A 17,883-nucleotide genomic window follows, 5' to 3' on the forward strand; every position below is an offset into this window, starting at 1 on the left:
AAGGAAAATGTGCATTAATCCAAGTCTTTAAGCCTCACGAGAAAATTAATGGCACCGATATTCTCAGGTTCATTAGATGACCTCTCTACTTAACCTACGCCTTTCTATCATCCGCCTCATTCTTCTACCCCTAGCTAGAGGCTTAGACCTCACCCAAGTATCCGAGAACTTAGTTCCCGAATTTTAGAAACCCAAAACCAAAACCAACCACGCATTACTCCATTTACACAAAACATAAACATGGAACCTTCTCATCACCAGAAACATCACTCTTCTTTGGGATCCAATCTTGCATTTCTCTCTCTACTCCTCGCTTGTGTTGTTTATCTCTCTATATGGTCTTCTTCCTCCTCTATCAACCCGCTTTTCGCCTTCCAGAAACACGATGAGGGCGCATCACAAAGCCTGGCAAGTCATTTCTTGTTATTGAACTCCGGACTTATCCTAATAACAGTACTCAATCCAGGCGCTTTAGAAGCGTTAACCCCCATTTCTGCACAAATGGTATCTCTGATTTTCTAAACTGTTTGTATTGTTTTGACAGACGATCACATTCGACGAGCCTCAGGACGAGCTCGAGTCCACTTTATCCAAGGCTTCAATGGAGAACAAGACAGTGATCATAGCCGTGATAAACCAGGCTTACGCAGTGCAAGATGTGAACGCAGACACAACCATGCTCGACCTCTTCCTTGAGAGCTTTTGGCAAGGGGAGGGCACGAGGGAGCTGCTCGACCACCTGGTTCTGGTGGCGGTTGATCAGACGGCCTACGACCGGTGCCGGTTTCTGAGGCTGAATTGCTACAGATTGGAAACCGACGGCGTAGATTTCGGGGGGGAGAAGATTTTCATGTCCCAGGATTTCATCAAAATGATGTGGAAGAGAACTTGGTTCGTGTTGGAGGTTCTCAAACGTGGTTACAGCTTCGTATTCACGGTAAGTTTCTAGTTCTTTTTTTTGTGTTCCTTATTTATGCAATATTTTATTCACAATCATGGCAAAAGAGTCGGTTGTGTACTAACTGTACATAGGGAAACACTGATTGAAATGAGTTTTGTTTCTAGGCTTTTCCATAAAGGGAGTCTAACTTATTAATAGTAATATTGGGGTTAAACGAAAAAACAAATCACATCACTAAGGACAGTAGCACACCATATAATTGCAAGACACTATATAATTGGTAATGCACCGATGGTATATCTGTATATGACTTCTTTTTCTCATGTCGATCGCTTCTTTTTCTCATGTCGATCGCTTCCTTTTCTACATGTCCCTTTCCTCCATCATCGAGGTGGGGGTTGCCCCCCAGGCACCCACCGTGTTCCTCCATCTACCACCGCATAATATATACTCAAAGCAACCAAATTCCCCCTCTACCCATTTCCAAAGTTTAAACCATATAGAGACATAGTTGATATGGACCATCACCATGCGAAAAGTCGTCTTCAGATCCTTTCATCACCAGGTTATAGCTAGCTAATGTGGTCTACTATTTTAAATTCTTGTCACTTTATGTTTCGTGTTTCGTTTATTTAAGTACATCGATACATATTTGACAGTGTATTAGTCTATTAGATACAAAATATTTAACTAGAGCTGCTTCAGGTTTGTAAGTTCGAAAAGAAAAACTCACGGGTTAAAAATGTAAAAAGATCCATAACTAAAGTCAATGATTTTAGTAACCAAATTAACAAAAGTAAACCATTAGATAGGATCATAGAAGTAAATGAAAACTCATCATAAAAAGAGGGTTAATTCCTTTAGTTTGAAATCTAGGGTTTGAAAAGATGGTAGCAGTGTATCGAGATCGAATAGGTTGTGGGCATGGAGATCGATGGAGATGGAGATGGGGGTGTAGTACCGGTACCTATAGGATTCTTCTTCTTTTTTTTCTTTTTCCGATTTAGGGTTTCTTTGGGTCTGAGGAATGGGTTTGTCATCTGTGTAGCGTGAACAGTGATGTCATTGAGTTTCGTGAAACTAACTTGTAGTAATGTCACGTCACGTGGACTTAGGGCCAATGTTATGTGTCTTTTGAGTGAATGACAGAGGCCCAAAAGTTGGGGAGGTATTTGAATGAACAACTGGCAATGCCATTATTGGTAGTGTGTACAGGGTCTCAGAGGGGGATGGTGACTGGTACCTTACCTATCAGTGATATTAACGACAAGCAGCTTTCACGAGGATAGAGTGGTGAAGTGAGTAATCAAGATGTGCTATAGTGTAGCTGCATTTTAGGCTCTTTTCTAATTTTTGAAAATCAGAGAGGAAATTCATGTGACAAATCATAAAGATAACACAAATAGGTAATACATGTGAGCAAATTCATCTTGCTAAAGCGAATACATGTGACCATTTCCAACCTATCAATAGTGCACTCGATTATTAGTTTAGTCTAGAATTTAAAACTAGCCTTTTCGGGTAATAAAGATAGAATTTTTTTTTTATTCAATCATTTGAATACGATCATCTTTGTTTCACAAATGAAATGGACACTCAAATACAAATCATGAAAAATGATTTACTTCTCTTTTTTTTTGTGTGTGAAGAGAAGTACTATAACTCATTGTAGTTCGGAGGCTGATCGATCCCTCACGCCTTTATTATCATGAACAAAAAAGTAGTCTTTGAAAATGACATTGTCAGTTAATTCCACACTTCTCCATTTAGATGTAGATTATAAAATGTATATTAAAGGTTGTTGTGGAGTTCGAACATAATTGGAAATTGGGTGTTTTCTCATGACAAAATTACTATTTATGTCATATTGTTATATTGTTTAAGTGTTCATTTGTGTTCATGACTTATGTTAGATGTCGTATTTTCTGATTTGTTTTCTTATAAATTTTCTTCCAACTGTTTGTTAGTCTAGCTTTAGGGTTGAACCTGAATTTCCTTTTGATTAAGTTATTGTTACTAAATAAGTCATGCATTTGCTAACACTCTTGTCCGTACTTTTTTTTCTTAACAGGACACTGATGTGATGTGGCTAAGGAACCCATTCACAAAGCTAAGTAAAAATGAAACCGAGGATTTACAAATAAGCACTGACATGTTCTTTGGAGATCCATGGAACACAACACAGTTAATCAATACCGGCTTCTACTACATCAAATCCAACAACAAGACCATTGCACTGTTTGATAAATGGTACACCTTGAAGGACAATGCCACCGGAATTAAAGAACAGGATGTATTACTAAACCTAATCCGAGGTGGTATTGTTCCAGAGTTGGGTCTTAGAGTCAGGTTCTTGGATACTGTATATTTCAGTGGTTTTTGCCAGAATAGCAGGGATGTTAGGGAAGTCAGTACTGTCCATTCTAATTGTTGCCGGAGTATTGTTGCGAAAGTACAAGATTTGAAGGCTGTTCTCCGTGATTGGAAGAAGTTCAAGAAAGTAATGTCACATACGAGGAGGGTTAATCTTAATCTGACGGCCGAGAGATTCCGGTGGACCGGCCATTGGGGATGTTGGAACTCATGGAAGGTTCCGGCAAACACCGCCAAAGCAACTCATAAGTCCTAAATTATTGATATGTATAGAAGAGAAATTAGCATCAACAAAGAAAACAAATCGATTGAATGTTGTATTATCGAACATAGAATAAAATGTCAAAGATAGGATAGAGAAGTGAGTTAGGAATTTTAGAATTATATGCTTCGTTTTTTGGACTAAATACTAGTACGTTACTCCTTGTACTTTACATGTAAAAACAGTTCAGTCCCTCACCTTCTAAATTAAACATAATAGTCCTTCTTCTCTCAATTCTCACAAAAAAGGTCTATTCCATTAACTCTCCGTCTAAATGTGTTGTTAAGTGGATGACATGGCAATCCATCCACGCCAACTTAGCTCGATAAATGTCATATTAATGTGAATTAGCCAATATAACCCTGTGTTCTCTCTCTCTCTCTCTCTCTTTTCTTCCAATATAGTCGCACAACCTAAACTAAACCCAGCAACCATTTCTTAGTATACTCCATCACTCTCACAGTGCAACAGCAATCGCCGTTTGCCACAACAAAGCTCCGTTAAAGCTCTTCACACCCCTCCCACCACCAAACTGAAAACCCATCTCCCGATGCAACCTCTCTCTCCCATCCCGACCCACATTCCTCATTGCCAAGCCTGAACCACTCTACACCTCCATCAAGGCCTTCGCTTCCGCCATTATCGCGAACCTTGACCTCGACTTTGACTTTCTCAGATGCCCAGTCGACGGCCTCGGCGACTTCGTCTCCCTCACCGTCGACCCACAAGTCCTCCCCGAAAAGATCTCCAAAACTCCTCACAGCCGGTATACGCGGGGTTCAAATCGAAGGAAAAGATCGATCTCCCACCACGGTGACTTTGTTTTCAGTTTTTTATTTTATTTGTTGTTTTGGATTTCTCATTTTCTCTTGATTGTATGTTGCTTCCTTCTTTGCTTTTTATATATATTTATGAACTAAATTAGTTTCCTTTCACAAACTTTGGGATGAAAATCAGTTTGGTCCCGGATAAGCATGCAGGTGTAAAAAATCATTAAGCTACTGTATAGGGGTTTTAGAACGCGCCTCACGCGCCTGGTGTCTTTGAGAGAGAGTGATGCTCCGTCCGGCGGCGTGTCCTCGGGGCGTCGTCGTCGGACGGGTCTGTGATGGTTCTGGGCACTCCGGCGTGGCCCGGGAAAGGTGGATGAGAGGTGGAGGGTGGGTTGGGCGGATCTGTTCTGGTCTGACTTTCTCCGATCATGGGTGATCACAGGGGTTGAGCGGCATGGGGGTGTTGTTGGTCGATGGCGAGATCAGGGGTCATTGTCTCCTGCGGTGATCGGGTTGCTGCCTGAGGTTATTGGGTTGGGCAGATCGGGGCTTCGATCTCCGGGCAGAGGCGATCCCGAAAGGGATCTGTCACGCCTTGAGGTTTGGCCTCAGATGTTGGCCGAGATCAATGGGCGGCGGCGTGATTATGCAGGGTTGATGGTGCCGGTTTGTTGGCGGAGGATTTGGTGGCGGGGTTGGACGCCTGGAGCTCGTTGGAGGCGGAGTGGGTGGCCGGATTGGGTGACTGCAGCCCTGGAATCCTGTGGGGAGAATGGAGGCTGGGCCAGGCCCAGGGATTTGGGCCCTTGCTGGTGGGCTGCTGCTGTTAGTTGTTTAATTAATAGTTGTTTTTTGATCGTATGTTTGTTGTTTCTAATAAGTTTATGCCGTAGTTTGGTAGGAAGGAATGGGCTTCGTGCCGGTTTATGCACTCTATGTGCTGTGTCTGCTCTAGGTAGGCTGCGAGTTCCTTGCATTAGCAAATGGTCGCACCCTCTTAGTGGCAGTAACGTGTCTGCTCTAGGTAGGCGGCGAGTTCCTTGCTTGGTCAAATGGTCGCTGCCTCCTAGTGGCAGGGTGAAACTTAGTGTCACTGGATGTATTTTCCAGTGGCAACATGATGGGAAAGCTGTGCATATGGAAATTATGCTATGTTGTAATCGAGTTGCAGATCGAGTTATCTTTCCGTTGTGTCACCGCTGTGTGACCTGTGTCAAAGCAAATAGAGTCGCCAGTAGAGCGATCTTTGCTAGTTGGTGCTTAGTTGAATACAGTTGTTTAGTGGAGACTCATGATAGTATTTCAGGATGTTCTCTCAGTGCGTATTGTAATCAGGGGTTTAGGCTCAATGTCCCCCCCCCCCTTGTATTCGACAGTTTCATTAATCAAGGCTTGAGGGCAGCCGCACCACCCTTTCTTCAAAAAAAAAAAATCAGTTTGGTCCCCAATCTTTTTTTTTTTTAAACACGATGGTCCCTGCATTTCTAATTTCCATCACTCGTGTCCAAGTTTCAAATTTGGCTCCAATCATGACATCATAAGCTGACTTGGCACTGACAATATGGCCCACTTTTCAGATTTTAGACCCCCAATAAGGGCAAAATGTCCAAACTACCATTTGTTCTAATTTTGCTCCAATCTACACCCTTATTTTTCTTCTTCCTCTAGTAATGGGGTTAAGCTCAAGTCGGATACAATCTCGATGTGCAAGTTGTTTCGGCGCTGCCCAAATCTCTCCACCGTCCGATCGATCTCAACCTCAAAACCCCAATCTGCTTCTTCGTCTTCTTCATCAAAATCCAAATGGTTGAGATAAGTGAGGAAGAACCACATACACAACAAGCCTTACCTTAAGCAACACCAACATATCATCATCTAGTAATTTCAATGTCTGCCACAAACATTTGCTAAGTATTTCAAGAATCAAAGACCCAATAAACTCATAACAAGAAAGAGACATGGTCCAACCACCAACAATCCATCAGCTAGTAGCTCATGCACTAAGTGAATACACTTGCACAGCGTGTCGTCATTTTGCAACCACGAGCCTGGCAACACCATTGCTGTCAGCATCTTACCACCCGGATGTCTCGACAAGCATCGACGTCGCCGTTGTTGGTGGGTCCACAGAATCAGTGTATGGCTGTATTCGTGCGATCATAGCCCAAGCGTGTGCACACAATTGACATCTCACTAGATGACAGTTGGCGCGAACCCCAACATGCACCACCGCCTATATAAGGGTTCGAGGTAATCATTCATTCCCACTTCAACTCTCTCACTCAGAATTAGCTTCCGCTTTACCCATGTCTGACTTTGACATCAGAGGAGAGAAGTCTGAAACTTTTCGGACTTCCTCTTAACGACTTATTTTGTTACAGGTTTGGCAAGAGAGATCAAGAGCAAGTCAAGCTACAACTTCCTTCTGCTTAACTGTCCTGTCACGTACAAAAAACAGTCGCCCCTTATCGCCACACCTTATTGGGTGCCTTAGCCACCGTAGGTAGCCCGCCCAGCTGGCAGACCTAATTCTGATAGCATCTGGGTTGCCATCTAGACCAAACTTCATATAGCTCTGTTGGCACTCCATGATGCCAGCATGTCGACCACCCTGCAATTGCACCACTGCGCCTCCACTCGTTGGAAGTCCCAGAAATCATGATCTTTGAACAAACCAGATCAGAAAGGGATCTGGGTCGCTCAATTGTCTAACCCGACTAACCCCTTTTAGATCAAAACATCACCCTTTCTCGGAGCTTGAGATCAATCCATCTGCAACCACTTGGGACGCCTGCCAACCTTTCCTTTCCCCTCGACCACCAATGGACCTGATCGTTTTCGATCTTGATCCCCTTGACCACTTCTCTATCCAAGCCAAGCAGACTCACTAAGAGAGAGAGAGTTTGAGAGAGAGGTGCATTTTTTCGGGTTTGGGTGTTTCTTTTTTTAATCTTTTTATTTGAAAAAATATCCATTTTGCCCTTCTTGTGAGCCATGCTGTCGGTGCCAAATTAGCTTGTGACGTCATGATTGGAGCCAAATTTGAAATTTAGATGCTAGTGATGGAAATTAGAAGTACAGGGACCATCGAGATTGAAAAAAAGATCGAGGACCAAACTGATTTTCAACCCAAAGTTTGAGGGAGTAAACTGAACTTAGTCCTATATTTATTTAATTTTTGTTATTGTTTTGGAATTTGTTCGATTCCTGTTGGGTTTGGTTGCTGCAATTTTTTCTTTGGACCTATGAGAGCTGAACCAAGCTTCAATGGTAATTAAGAATCTTCTTCTTACTTTGATTCAATTTTAGTTACTTTTTTTGTTATCATTTTTTTTTCATTCGTTGATCCTGATTGCAATTCCGTGCATGTTGTGGAATTCTGTTTTTGATAATGATTAGAATTCTAGTTGGAATTTGATTAAGATTTTTCCGTAGTTTATGTCAATGATACATTTTTTGTTTTCGCTAATTGAAGGTAAATTTGCAGACTTGGGCTGAAAGAGGAAGAAATTGGTCTGGGAATCCTATTTGTATTATTGAAGTGAGTAAGTAGGGGGCTTTGTTTGACTTAAGATTGAATTGTGGGTGCCTGGTTGGGATTGCACGAGGGTTCTTCTGATTCCCAGCATGGAGGTGGTGAAGAAGGAAGGTAGGAAGAAAAGAAAAGAAAAAAAAAATAAAAACCTAAAAAGAAAGAAAAAGAAAAAAGAATACAGGGTTATATTAGACAATTCACCATTAACATAACATATATCGAGCTGAGTTGGCATGGATGGATTGCCACGTCAGCCACTTAACAACTCATTTAGACGGAGAGCTAATGAAATGGACTTATTATGTAAGAATTGAGAGAGTAAAGACCATTTAGTTTAACTTAGAAGGTGAAGAACTGAATTGTTTTTACTGTTTTTTTTTTTTTGTTCAAAGGAGACCCAGGCTTGGAGATCTTTTTGAGGAGTTGAAAGAAAGTAATCATGACAGGAGTTTAATCCTCAAGTAAGGATGGTTTCTATTTATCAATTTAGAGCATTGCATTTTAATTAAGGGTTTTTTTCCACCAACAGTGTCTGGAGATTTAGGTGATTTTCAGAATGATACTCGAACTTACAATGTTAACAACGTGATATCTAGACTCTTTTTTTTTATTTTATTTTTTTTTATCAATGTCGTACCTCTGTCCCTTTTTTATCACAGAGCCGTAAGCTTTACAACATGTGATGCACGTGAGGCGCAAACTGAAGGTAAAAAGACTAATATGTGTTATATATGACATTTTAAATATTTTTAATAGAAAATGTAGCAAATTACCAAAATCTACAAAACCATGATTCTTTTATCCATGCGAAAGCCCAGTCAGCCTATTTCCCGTGCAGTGGGGCTGGAAGGCCCAAGCGGACAATTAAAGCCTATGCGGACATTTTTTTAATTTTTATATGAATTGAAAATTGAGAAATGATCCCTTGCTGATATCTAAGATATAGATAGACACACCGACTCATGTTAGATACTGAGAGAAGGAGGGCAAGATCCAAATCCAAGTCTATATAAAGAGTGTTTCTGTGTGAGAATACAGAACGAGAACTAAGTATGGATCGTGATGGTGAGAGAGAGAGAGAGAGAGAGAGAGAGACAAACATGTATAGTGGTTCACCTTGCCCTTGAGGCAAGGCTACGTCCACTTAGAGAATTCACTATGAGTGAGGCCATGTAGCCTTTGTAGTATACAAGTATGGGGATCATGGATCCCATCCCTTTCCAAGAAGGGGAAGACTTCCTTTTATAGCTAAAGGAAGTCTCATTCTATTCTATATTTCCGATGTGGGACATCATACACATATTTACTTCTTTTGAAGTCTCTTGAAGATCGTGGGAGGGTGGCCTCCCTACGAGGTACCAACCGACCTCCACCATAGCGAGGTAGCTCGGGTGTCGGACTACCGGATGCATGCCATAGGCGGGGCTAACCATGTCGCGGGGCCCACCTATGAGGTCGTTGCTTATGCTTGGCGGTATGTGATATAGGTGGTATGTACAAGTCCCCCAAGTCCCCGAGTAAGAGGCGCTTCTTGGTTGGGGAGTTTAAATATGATGCCGCCAAGTATGAGTGATGACCTTGTTGAACGTCATACCCATACTAGTCCCCCAACTCCGTGAGCAAGAAGGGACTCTCCGGGTCTTGTAAAGTCTTCCATGGCAGGTGGATGCCACGGGGGTCCATCATCGAGCTAGTACCTGCAAAATAAGATAAGAGTGTACAAAGAGCATATTGTTTGCGCTAGGGCAATCTAAGTGACATTTGAGTCAAATGCATCGGGGTGCATGAACGTTTATATGAGATGCTGTTTACCCATTGTGTGTATGCACGTATTATGTAGTTTTGACATACGACGTATAAGTGTAGAATGTATGTGTTTGTGAAAGTATAACGAAGTGCATATGATGCATAGATCGATGTGTGATGAACGTCATGATGCGTACATAATGATATGTATATGTTGTATGCATATGATGCACATGTTAGGATCGAGAGTGTGGTTACTCGCCGAGTCCCCCAAGTTATGTAGTTAGTAAATCGAAGTTTGGACTTGAGTTCGCTCGTGTCGAGCGGGTGATAGGTTGTGCGAGTTTTGTCTCATGGTCTTATTAATGGGATGTAAAAGAAATTTAATTGTTGCGATCAACAATAGGCGAAAAAATTTCAATATTTCCATTAATAAACCATAGCACAAAAAGTATGAGCGTGAAGCTTAATGATAGTCCCGGTCGGGTACTACCTCCACTTGTGATAAGTGGTATGAATAAGTCCCCCAAGTGTAGAGAACGCTCGGGAGGTGAGATGACTCAAAATCAAGGGATTGGACCTTGGTTTACCCGTTGGGGTTACCTCGCTCAGGGCAAGGATTATATTGCAAGGGACTGGACCTTGGCTTATGTAAGAGAGCTACCCTTTAGTGATCTAGTTGGGATACCTTACCCGAGTAGAGGATTTATGAGAGCCTGTAGGCCTCGTGTACCCGGTGGAGTAGATAGGTTTGAGCCTTAGCACCCTGTGGAGTAGATAGGCTTCGAAGCCTCTTGTACCCGTTGAGGTGAATGAGGGTTTGAGCCTTGTGTACCCGTTGAGGTAGATGAGAACTTGAGCCTCCTTAACCCAATGGGGTTGAATGAGGGCCGGTAGGCCTCCTTTACTCGGTGGCGTGGCCCCGGGTAGAATGATGGCTTTAGCCTCGTAACCCCGTTGGGGTGTCCGGTGGCTTTGGCCTCCGGTACCCGGTGGCGTGGCCCCGAGTAGAATGACGACATTAGCCTCGCATGATAGTAAGAGCTTTATGCAAGCATTTGACCTTGACTTACCCATTGGGGGTACCGCGCTCGGGGCGAGGATTTATGAGATGCATGTTGCATTTATTTAGTGAGTTTCACATGTATATATGTAGCAATTTAATTGGATTGCAATTAAATTAACGTTTGACATTAATACATAGGCATAATTATATATATATAAAAGTAAAATGAGAATGGTACTGTTCAATGAACAGTAATACAGTGCCGTGACTCTTTTGCCCTTCCATTCTCAGCCTTTTTACTTGAGTACCTCAGACAGGTGTTCGTACTGTGAAAAGTCTGTTTTACCCCTGCCTCCTGTCTCTTGCATCGACAGCTCAGTGCTATCGTGTCTCTGCTTCTTCGCTCCAGAGAGATAGAAAGAGAGAGAGAGAGAGCGAGGAAAGTGGTGTTGTTCGTTACCATTTACAACTCCGATTCCATCTTCCTTGCTACGACGTTCCTTTTGTCCTCCGATTTGTGCTTGGGTTTGTCTTGATTAGTGGTTGGGTTTCTCTTTTGCTATATTAATTTTGCATTGTGTTTGACTTCAGGATAATTGTGTTTTGAGTTGGTGATCTGCTACAGGTAAATCAATCGTACCTGGGTTTAGAAGATAAATCAGGTGATGGGTTTATGCTTTGATTGTTGCATGTTCTTCAATGTGATCAATTGAGGAAAGTTCATGTTATAATTCTTTTTTTTTTTTTTTTTTTTTACCTTGGCTGATTGCCACAAGCCTTGATAGATCTTGAAGATTCAAGAGAATCAGATTAGGGAAGTTGATGTAGGTGTTTCTGATTTGTCATCTAGATGATTAATGATTTCTGATGCAATTTTTGAGATCTACATGTTTCTACCTGATCAAGGTTTGGCTTGGATTTTGCTCTGGATACCAATATAGTTGATCATCGCTAAATTCACTATACCTATTCAAATGTAAAAAACAGGAGTGAGGGGAGATTCAATCTTCAGCGTCAGAGATCTTTGGAATTCTAATTGGGTGACTGAGTTGGTTTTGGGTAGGCGAAGAACTTGGGTCCAGCAAGAGTAAGTGGTTTTGAATTTTTTCACAGTTTTTTTCTCATTGATTGAAGCTTTAGATGGTCGGGTTTTGTGGTTCCTTTCAGGTGTTCAAATTTGCTGTTTATCAATTTTCTGAGTTTCAAGCATCTGTTCTTTTCTTTTTATCTTGGTGTGGATTTGTGGTTTGATTCATATTTTTTTGGTTGTTGTTGGTTACTGCGAATACTTAAATAACAGCACATTTAATTAGATTTCTGTTTTAATCTCCTTTTAATGTTGTTTTTTTTAGTTCACAAAATATTGTTGGTTTCTTTGTGAATGTGAAGATACTATAGGCTAATTGTATTACAGAATATATACTAAAGGCTGTAGCTAACTGACGTCTTTTGTGCAGGTTTAAAACAGAACAGTAGCTTCAGTGTCGGGGCTCCAAAGTTTGAAGTGAAGGGTGAGGCATTTTGTTTTATATTTCTTTCTTGCACCTTTTGTTCTTTTTGTGTTAATGCTTTAGAAAGGGAAACGATAGATTAGGACAAGTTTTAGCTATATGGTTTTTGGGGTCACTGGATTATGATTTTCGGTTTGCAAGTGAGTGAATTGATGCTTTGGAAAGGAACATGAAATCAAGGAAGAAATGAAGGAAAAGCTGTTTTTGTTTGTTTTTTGAGTTTCATCTTTTTGTTCGTCTTTTAATTGCAGCATGTATTTGTTTTGTTTTCTTTTTCTATCTTCATTTTAGTGTTTAGTGTAGTTATGGCTCCAAAGATGAGGTGGACAAGAAGTAAGAGATTGTTAGAGGAGTATGAAGATGAAAATCATAATGCTGAAAGGGAAGTCCAAGAAATATCTAATGACCAGAATTTAATAAAGAGGACTGAAGGTACATAGATTTTCAAATTGCAATAGCGTATGGAAGGGCAAACAGTCCTTATAGGTGAATTTCCAATTCATAAATAAATACTCTTTTTATCTACAAATTATAGTGGAAACTAACACTTTATAGACTGACAATGTTTTCTTATTTCATACAAGACCTTTATGGCTGCATCAAAGCAGTTGTACCACATCATGAGGTGTTTGTTAGAAGCAAAAACAAAATGGAAACAAAATGTGAAATCACTTTGGAAAATCTGAGGTACAGTATTTTTAACGTTTCTTATATATTAAGATATGCTATTTTCCCTAATAAAAATAACCAATAAACTTTTCAATGCAGTAGAGAAGATGTGAAGATAACTCTTTGGGGGGATACTGCAAGAGAGTTCGATCTGGATGCAATTTACAATTTGCCTCCACCAGTACTAGCAGTATTTACTAGCTTGAGGATTGCTCTATTTCAACGTAATTATAAATTTGAAACATTTAATAAAATTGTTACAATTACTATCTATTTTATAATCATTTTCTCTTCCAATTTATAGAACAACCAACTCCATCGAGCACAAATCACAGCTGCAGAATCATTGATCCAGACATTGGCCAAAGAGAAGACTACGAGGAAGAGTAAGTGTTTTTATCATCACAAAATCATAGTCTATTAATATTAATAAATTCACAATCGGTCAACAACAACATGTATTCAACCAAACAAACAGTTCCAAAGGAAATTCAGAGAACAATTGGTGAAAACTACCTGACCCAGAAGAAGTGATTGTCAGCAACATTTTTCCGGCTACACAAGTTTCCCTGCCATCAACAGAAGAACCAGGAACTGCAACACCAGATCGTTCCCTCACCAAAAAAAAAAAGATCAATTGAGGCAAGCAAAAGGACATTATTCATTTCTGACCCAGAGAAGAAAATCAGGAGGTAAATATATATTACATTACCACGCAAAAGCATACATTTCTTATTGACATGCTACTTTTAATTACATAATACTTGCATAATACTTCTGTTTAAACTGATAGGGAACCAGAACAAGGAAGCGCCACTTCATCATCACTGGCAAAAGAAGAACATAACAAGGAAAACGAGCAGTAAACATGCATCACTCTTTTGTACATATGTAACTAACAAGTAGAAGCTGCATTGACTACAAATTTTGGTATAACTGTAGTCAACTAATCAACTGAAGCATTTTGTACACTGGAATAACCAATTTTTGAAACAGCCTCCAGGATAACCTTTTGTAAACAAACTTCAGTTGATTCAGCAGCTATTACTAAACCAATCTTATGTTTTGAAGATACAATGCAACTGCTGTTTTTGAAGATGCAATGCAGCTGCTGTGCTTAACAGTAACTGTCAGTTACTCCTGCTAGGTTAATGAATGACAAGTTTGTAGAACTAGCATTTTTGTATTAGGTATGATTCAATGTAAACAATGTAAAACTAAATATATATCAATAATATGTTATAATCTTTCTTTTCATTCCAATTTACGTCTTACATGTTTTTTAGGCCTGCTCTCTTGCTTTTTTATCTCTTTTTTTAATGTTGATTATGATAGTATGCTCTTGCACAAACGAATTGATTTTTGCTATGCCTATGTTTTCCACCAATCGATCACGAACAATCGACACCCCATCAATAATCACTTACCTTTCTAAATAATATATGAACAACTGTAACCCCCGCAGCAACGCGCGGGCAACATTTACTAGTAGATATTATATTGAAATTATCAAATATCGTAGGCATGCTTAGATTATAGAAATTGTTATGCATTACCTCAAATTGAAAGAGCGTAAATGAGAACTTATCTTTTGCCGATTGGAGAAGTGGAAAATTGGGATTGACCCGAATACCAAATCATGTTGGAGTTGTCCAAAGATAACGCTCCATGTAATCGACAAATGATCATCAATAGTTTGCTTGGCCTTGTACGCACAAGAAGATGCCCGATTTAGAGTTATTTTGCTTCTTCCAAAGGCAAAAGAAAATAAGTGATTAGCAACTTATATGATATAATTTAATTAATGAATCACGTATATTGTGCTTGTATGCTCTGATATGGTATGGGAGGCATATTGACAATTTAAATCCATTTAAATAGCATGAAGGATTGAATTGCCCATGTAATTACGAAAATGATTAATCTGACATGGGAAAATTAAATGATCATGCTAAAAGGAAATTTAGCAATTAATTGTATAACAATGATCATGGTTGCTGCGTGACATATAGTGATCCAGTCCTGATCACCTGGTCAGCAACTGACCAGGGATCATTTGCTCAATCACTGTCCGATTGAAATTGGACGGTTCACAACTCTTCTCCTCTCTCATCACTTAGCTGTGAACCGTCCGATTTCAATCGGACGGTGAGTGAGCAAAAATTCCATGGTCAGCAGCTTGCCGTAATCTTTTGTCCGTAATTCCATGGTCCCTGCACTTTGGCATAAATTGCTTAGACATCTCTCCGCTGCTTGCCGTAATCTTTTGTCCAAAAATGTTTCAAATATTTTCTTTTTATTCTAACATGAAATGTGATTTTTTCCCTTTGGCTAAACAAACCAGGCTACCCTTCAATCCAAGTCAGATTTTCAGTGAAGAACCATTTGAAATAATTCATTATGACATTTAGGGACCCTATAGAGTTCATTCTCATTATGGAGCACGCTATTTTTTTTACCATTATAGATGATTTTACATGTTGTACTTGGGTATATTTGATGAGTTTTAAATTTGAGACTCAAAATCTTTCTAAACTCTTTCTTTGCCTTTGTTGCTAATCAATTTAATCGCCAGGTCTAAAATATCCATGTTGATAATGGTGCTGAATTTCCTTCCATGAAAAGTTTTTTCGCAGATAATGGCATAATTTTTCAAAACACTTATGTCTACACCCCTTAACAAAATTACATGCTTGAGTGTAAACATCGACAACTTCTTTAAACAACATGAGCACTCCAGTTTCACGCTCATCTTCCTTGTTCTTTTTGGGGGGAATGTGTTCTCATTGCAACCTATGTGATGCCCCAGAAATTGGTCATTAATTTTTGATGATTTTCCGGAGTTTATTCAATGGTTATTGGTACGTAGTTCGAGTATGATGTGGAAGTATTTCGGATAAATAATTACTCGAAACGTTTTATTTTTTAGGGGTCAAAAGGTTGACTTTTTATTCATTGAATTTCTCCAAAAACTTCCTTCACAAAAGTTGTAGAGCACGTCGATACGAGTTCGTGGACATGCAGCACATGTAAACCAGAATTCGTATCAGAAAGTTATGGTCAGCGAAAGTTATTTCCATTTTCTGAAATTTTTGTATAAAAAGGAAATTTTCGGAAATATTTCACAAATTCCAAAACTTTCTATTCTGGTACTATTTCCAGAAAATTCCAGAAACCTATTCTTTCTCAACTTTTCAGTTGATCCGACCCAAACCTTGATTGAAGACCCGACTTTTTCGGTGAACTCCAGCGAACCCAGGCCACGGATCGACCCAGTTCTGTTCGCCTCCTCCGTGCGGTCCTCCCTGTGGTGGCGACTTGCCCCGATTCTCGTCCACGACAGTGGATCGAGACTGCAAAGATTGACGGCGTCGGACCCGACCAGAACTCTATCCTTCGGCGACGGTTGAGCACTAAACCGGTCTTGTTTTTCTCGTGGGGGCATCCTCTTTCGATCCATAGTGGTGGTTTTGATCGATTTGTACCGGAGAAGCTTTAACACGAGGTTAATAGTGGATTACAGCTTTCGAGCTTGATTTCGGCTGATTTAGGCAGAGTTGGTGAAAACCCCAGGTATTGAAGTTGACCCTTATGGTGAGCTCTCCAAGTTGGACGGTTGGATTGAGCTGGTTTTGAGTTTGGCACGGTGGTGCGTCCGGCCATGTTTGGGGCAATTTCTTGCTTTATATCAATGTTCTAAAAATCGGCCTAGGCGGCCAACTAGGCGGCGCCTAGGCGGTGGGCGGCAAGGGACCAATTCGATTTCATGAAAATCGTTGGTACTAGGCGTTAGGATGTTAGGCGGGGCTGGACGGTCCTGGGCGGGCCTTGGCGGATCTGGGCGTGCCTAGGCGGTTTTCTCCGCCACCCAATCTTCTCTCTCTCTCTGTCTCTGGCACCCACCGCTAGGAGCAAATTCATGGGAGAGCAAGCGTGGGTAGCTACCTCGATATTTTGCATAAGCTATGAGACTTCAAAGCTTGGAAATTTTGCGTTGATTAAAATGATTGTGAAGGAAGGAGCAGAACTGCAGAGGAAGAAGACAAACTGCAGGAGGAAGAAGACAATGACTCGATGAGTAAAGTGGTTGCTTTTATGTTTAATAAACTTATCCTTTTTTACGACACCGTTTCGTGAGTTTTCAATTCTGATAACAATTAAATGATGTCGTGCTGTCGTGGAAGACCATCTTAGTCAGGTGACTTGATGTGTCCAGCCAATTTTGGAGTATCTCTCCACTAATCCTCTTGCACGTGGCTGCTCCATTGATTATCTAATATCTCCCCAATGGGAAGAAATCTGCTGTCCCTACTTTGTGGACCAATGAATGCATGGGGACAGGTTTGGCACAGTATTTTTGGGGACAGCCGATTTCATCCCCTCTCCAATCATCCAAATTGAAGTAACATTTCAATTTATTAATGTTACATTAATATTTCACGTGGCTCTGGAGTATCTCACGTGGCTCTGGAGTATCTCTCCAATCTCCAGTAATCCTCTTGCATGTGGCTCCTCTTACATTAATATTTCATTTATTAATGTAATAATAACATTTCAATTGATTAATTAAATTAAAAAATACATTGAAACGCAATTACAATATGGTTTTATATATTATTTATATAATTATATATTATAAAAATAAAATTAAAATTAAAAACAAAAAACCGCCTAGTCCCCGCCTAGGCTCCCGCCTAGACCTCTAGGCGCTAGGCTCTGGACCACCGCCCGACTAGCGCCTAGCGTTTTTTAGAACCTTGCTTTATATATCATCTATTCATCGATACAAGCGTTTTGATATATGGGTTGTAACATTTGGAGATAGTATGAGCATGTTAGGATTTTTACCGGCTTTGATTATCTCTGTTTTCGATCCATGAGGATCCAGCCGTTCAATCAACTTTTAGTTATGTCGTATCGATCGTAGAAGTATTCCGGAAATTTTGAGTGGTCTCGGATGAGGTTCCGCCTCGATTGGCTTTACCTTCAGGATTTTAGTTCAAACAGGGGTTCGAACTTTAATCGCTTTGTGTTTCATGTATTGAGATGAGACCGCATGTGATTAGGTACTTGACAGAATTGTGTTGAGCGGATTGCGGCAATTTGT

The 17,883-nt window shown here is 40.4% G+C and overlaps 2 protein-coding genes across 16 annotated transcripts; both read left to right on the forward strand.

The window, feature by feature from the left end:
- LOC133718381 (uncharacterized protein At1g28695-like) lies at window positions 1-3,770 on the forward strand. The gene is made up of 3 exons (XM_062145216.1): window positions 1-408; window positions 545-937; window positions 2,973-3,770. Exons 1-3 carry the CDS (start codon window positions 241-243, stop codon window positions 3,528-3,530), a joined length of 1,119 nt encoding a protein of 372 aa, XP_062001200.1. The 5' UTR covers window positions 1-240; the 3' UTR covers window positions 3,531-3,770.
- Window positions 3,771-10,961: 7,191 nt separating this feature from the next.
- On the forward strand, window positions 10,962-14,033 carry LOC133717936 (uncharacterized). 15 transcript variants are annotated; one of them, XR_009850038.1, is made up of 10 exons: window positions 10,975-11,138; window positions 11,222-11,258; window positions 11,584-11,683; window positions 12,054-12,107; window positions 12,399-12,593; window positions 12,692-12,794; window positions 12,876-13,000; window positions 13,081-13,162; window positions 13,255-13,468; window positions 13,570-14,033. XR_009850038.1 is itself a non-coding variant. In XM_062144699.1 (9 exons), the coding sequence occupies exons 4-8, from the start codon at window positions 12,413-12,415 to the stop codon at window positions 13,415-13,417; spliced, it is 537 nt and encodes a 178-aa protein (XP_062000683.1). In that variant the 5' UTR covers window positions 10,967-11,420; window positions 11,584-11,683; window positions 12,054-12,107; window positions 12,399-12,412; the 3' UTR covers window positions 13,418-13,468; window positions 13,570-14,033. The 15 variants fall into 15 exon arrangements, 8 of the variants coding, with proteins under 8 accessions (XP_062000687.1, XP_062000684.1, XP_062000685.1 ...); XM_062144699.1 differs by having other exon boundaries at window positions 10,967-11,420; window positions 12,399-12,539; window positions 13,318-13,468; XM_062144697.1 differs by having other exon boundaries at window positions 10,967-11,258; window positions 12,399-12,539; window positions 13,318-13,468.
- Window positions 14,034-17,883: the final 3,850 nt, after the last annotated feature.

The sequence above is a fragment of the Rosa rugosa genome, chromosome 6, assembly GCF_958449725.1.
Source record: "Rosa rugosa chromosome 6, drRosRugo1.1, whole genome shotgun sequence".
NCBI lineage: Eukaryota > Viridiplantae > Streptophyta > Magnoliopsida > Rosales > Rosaceae > Rosa > Rosa rugosa.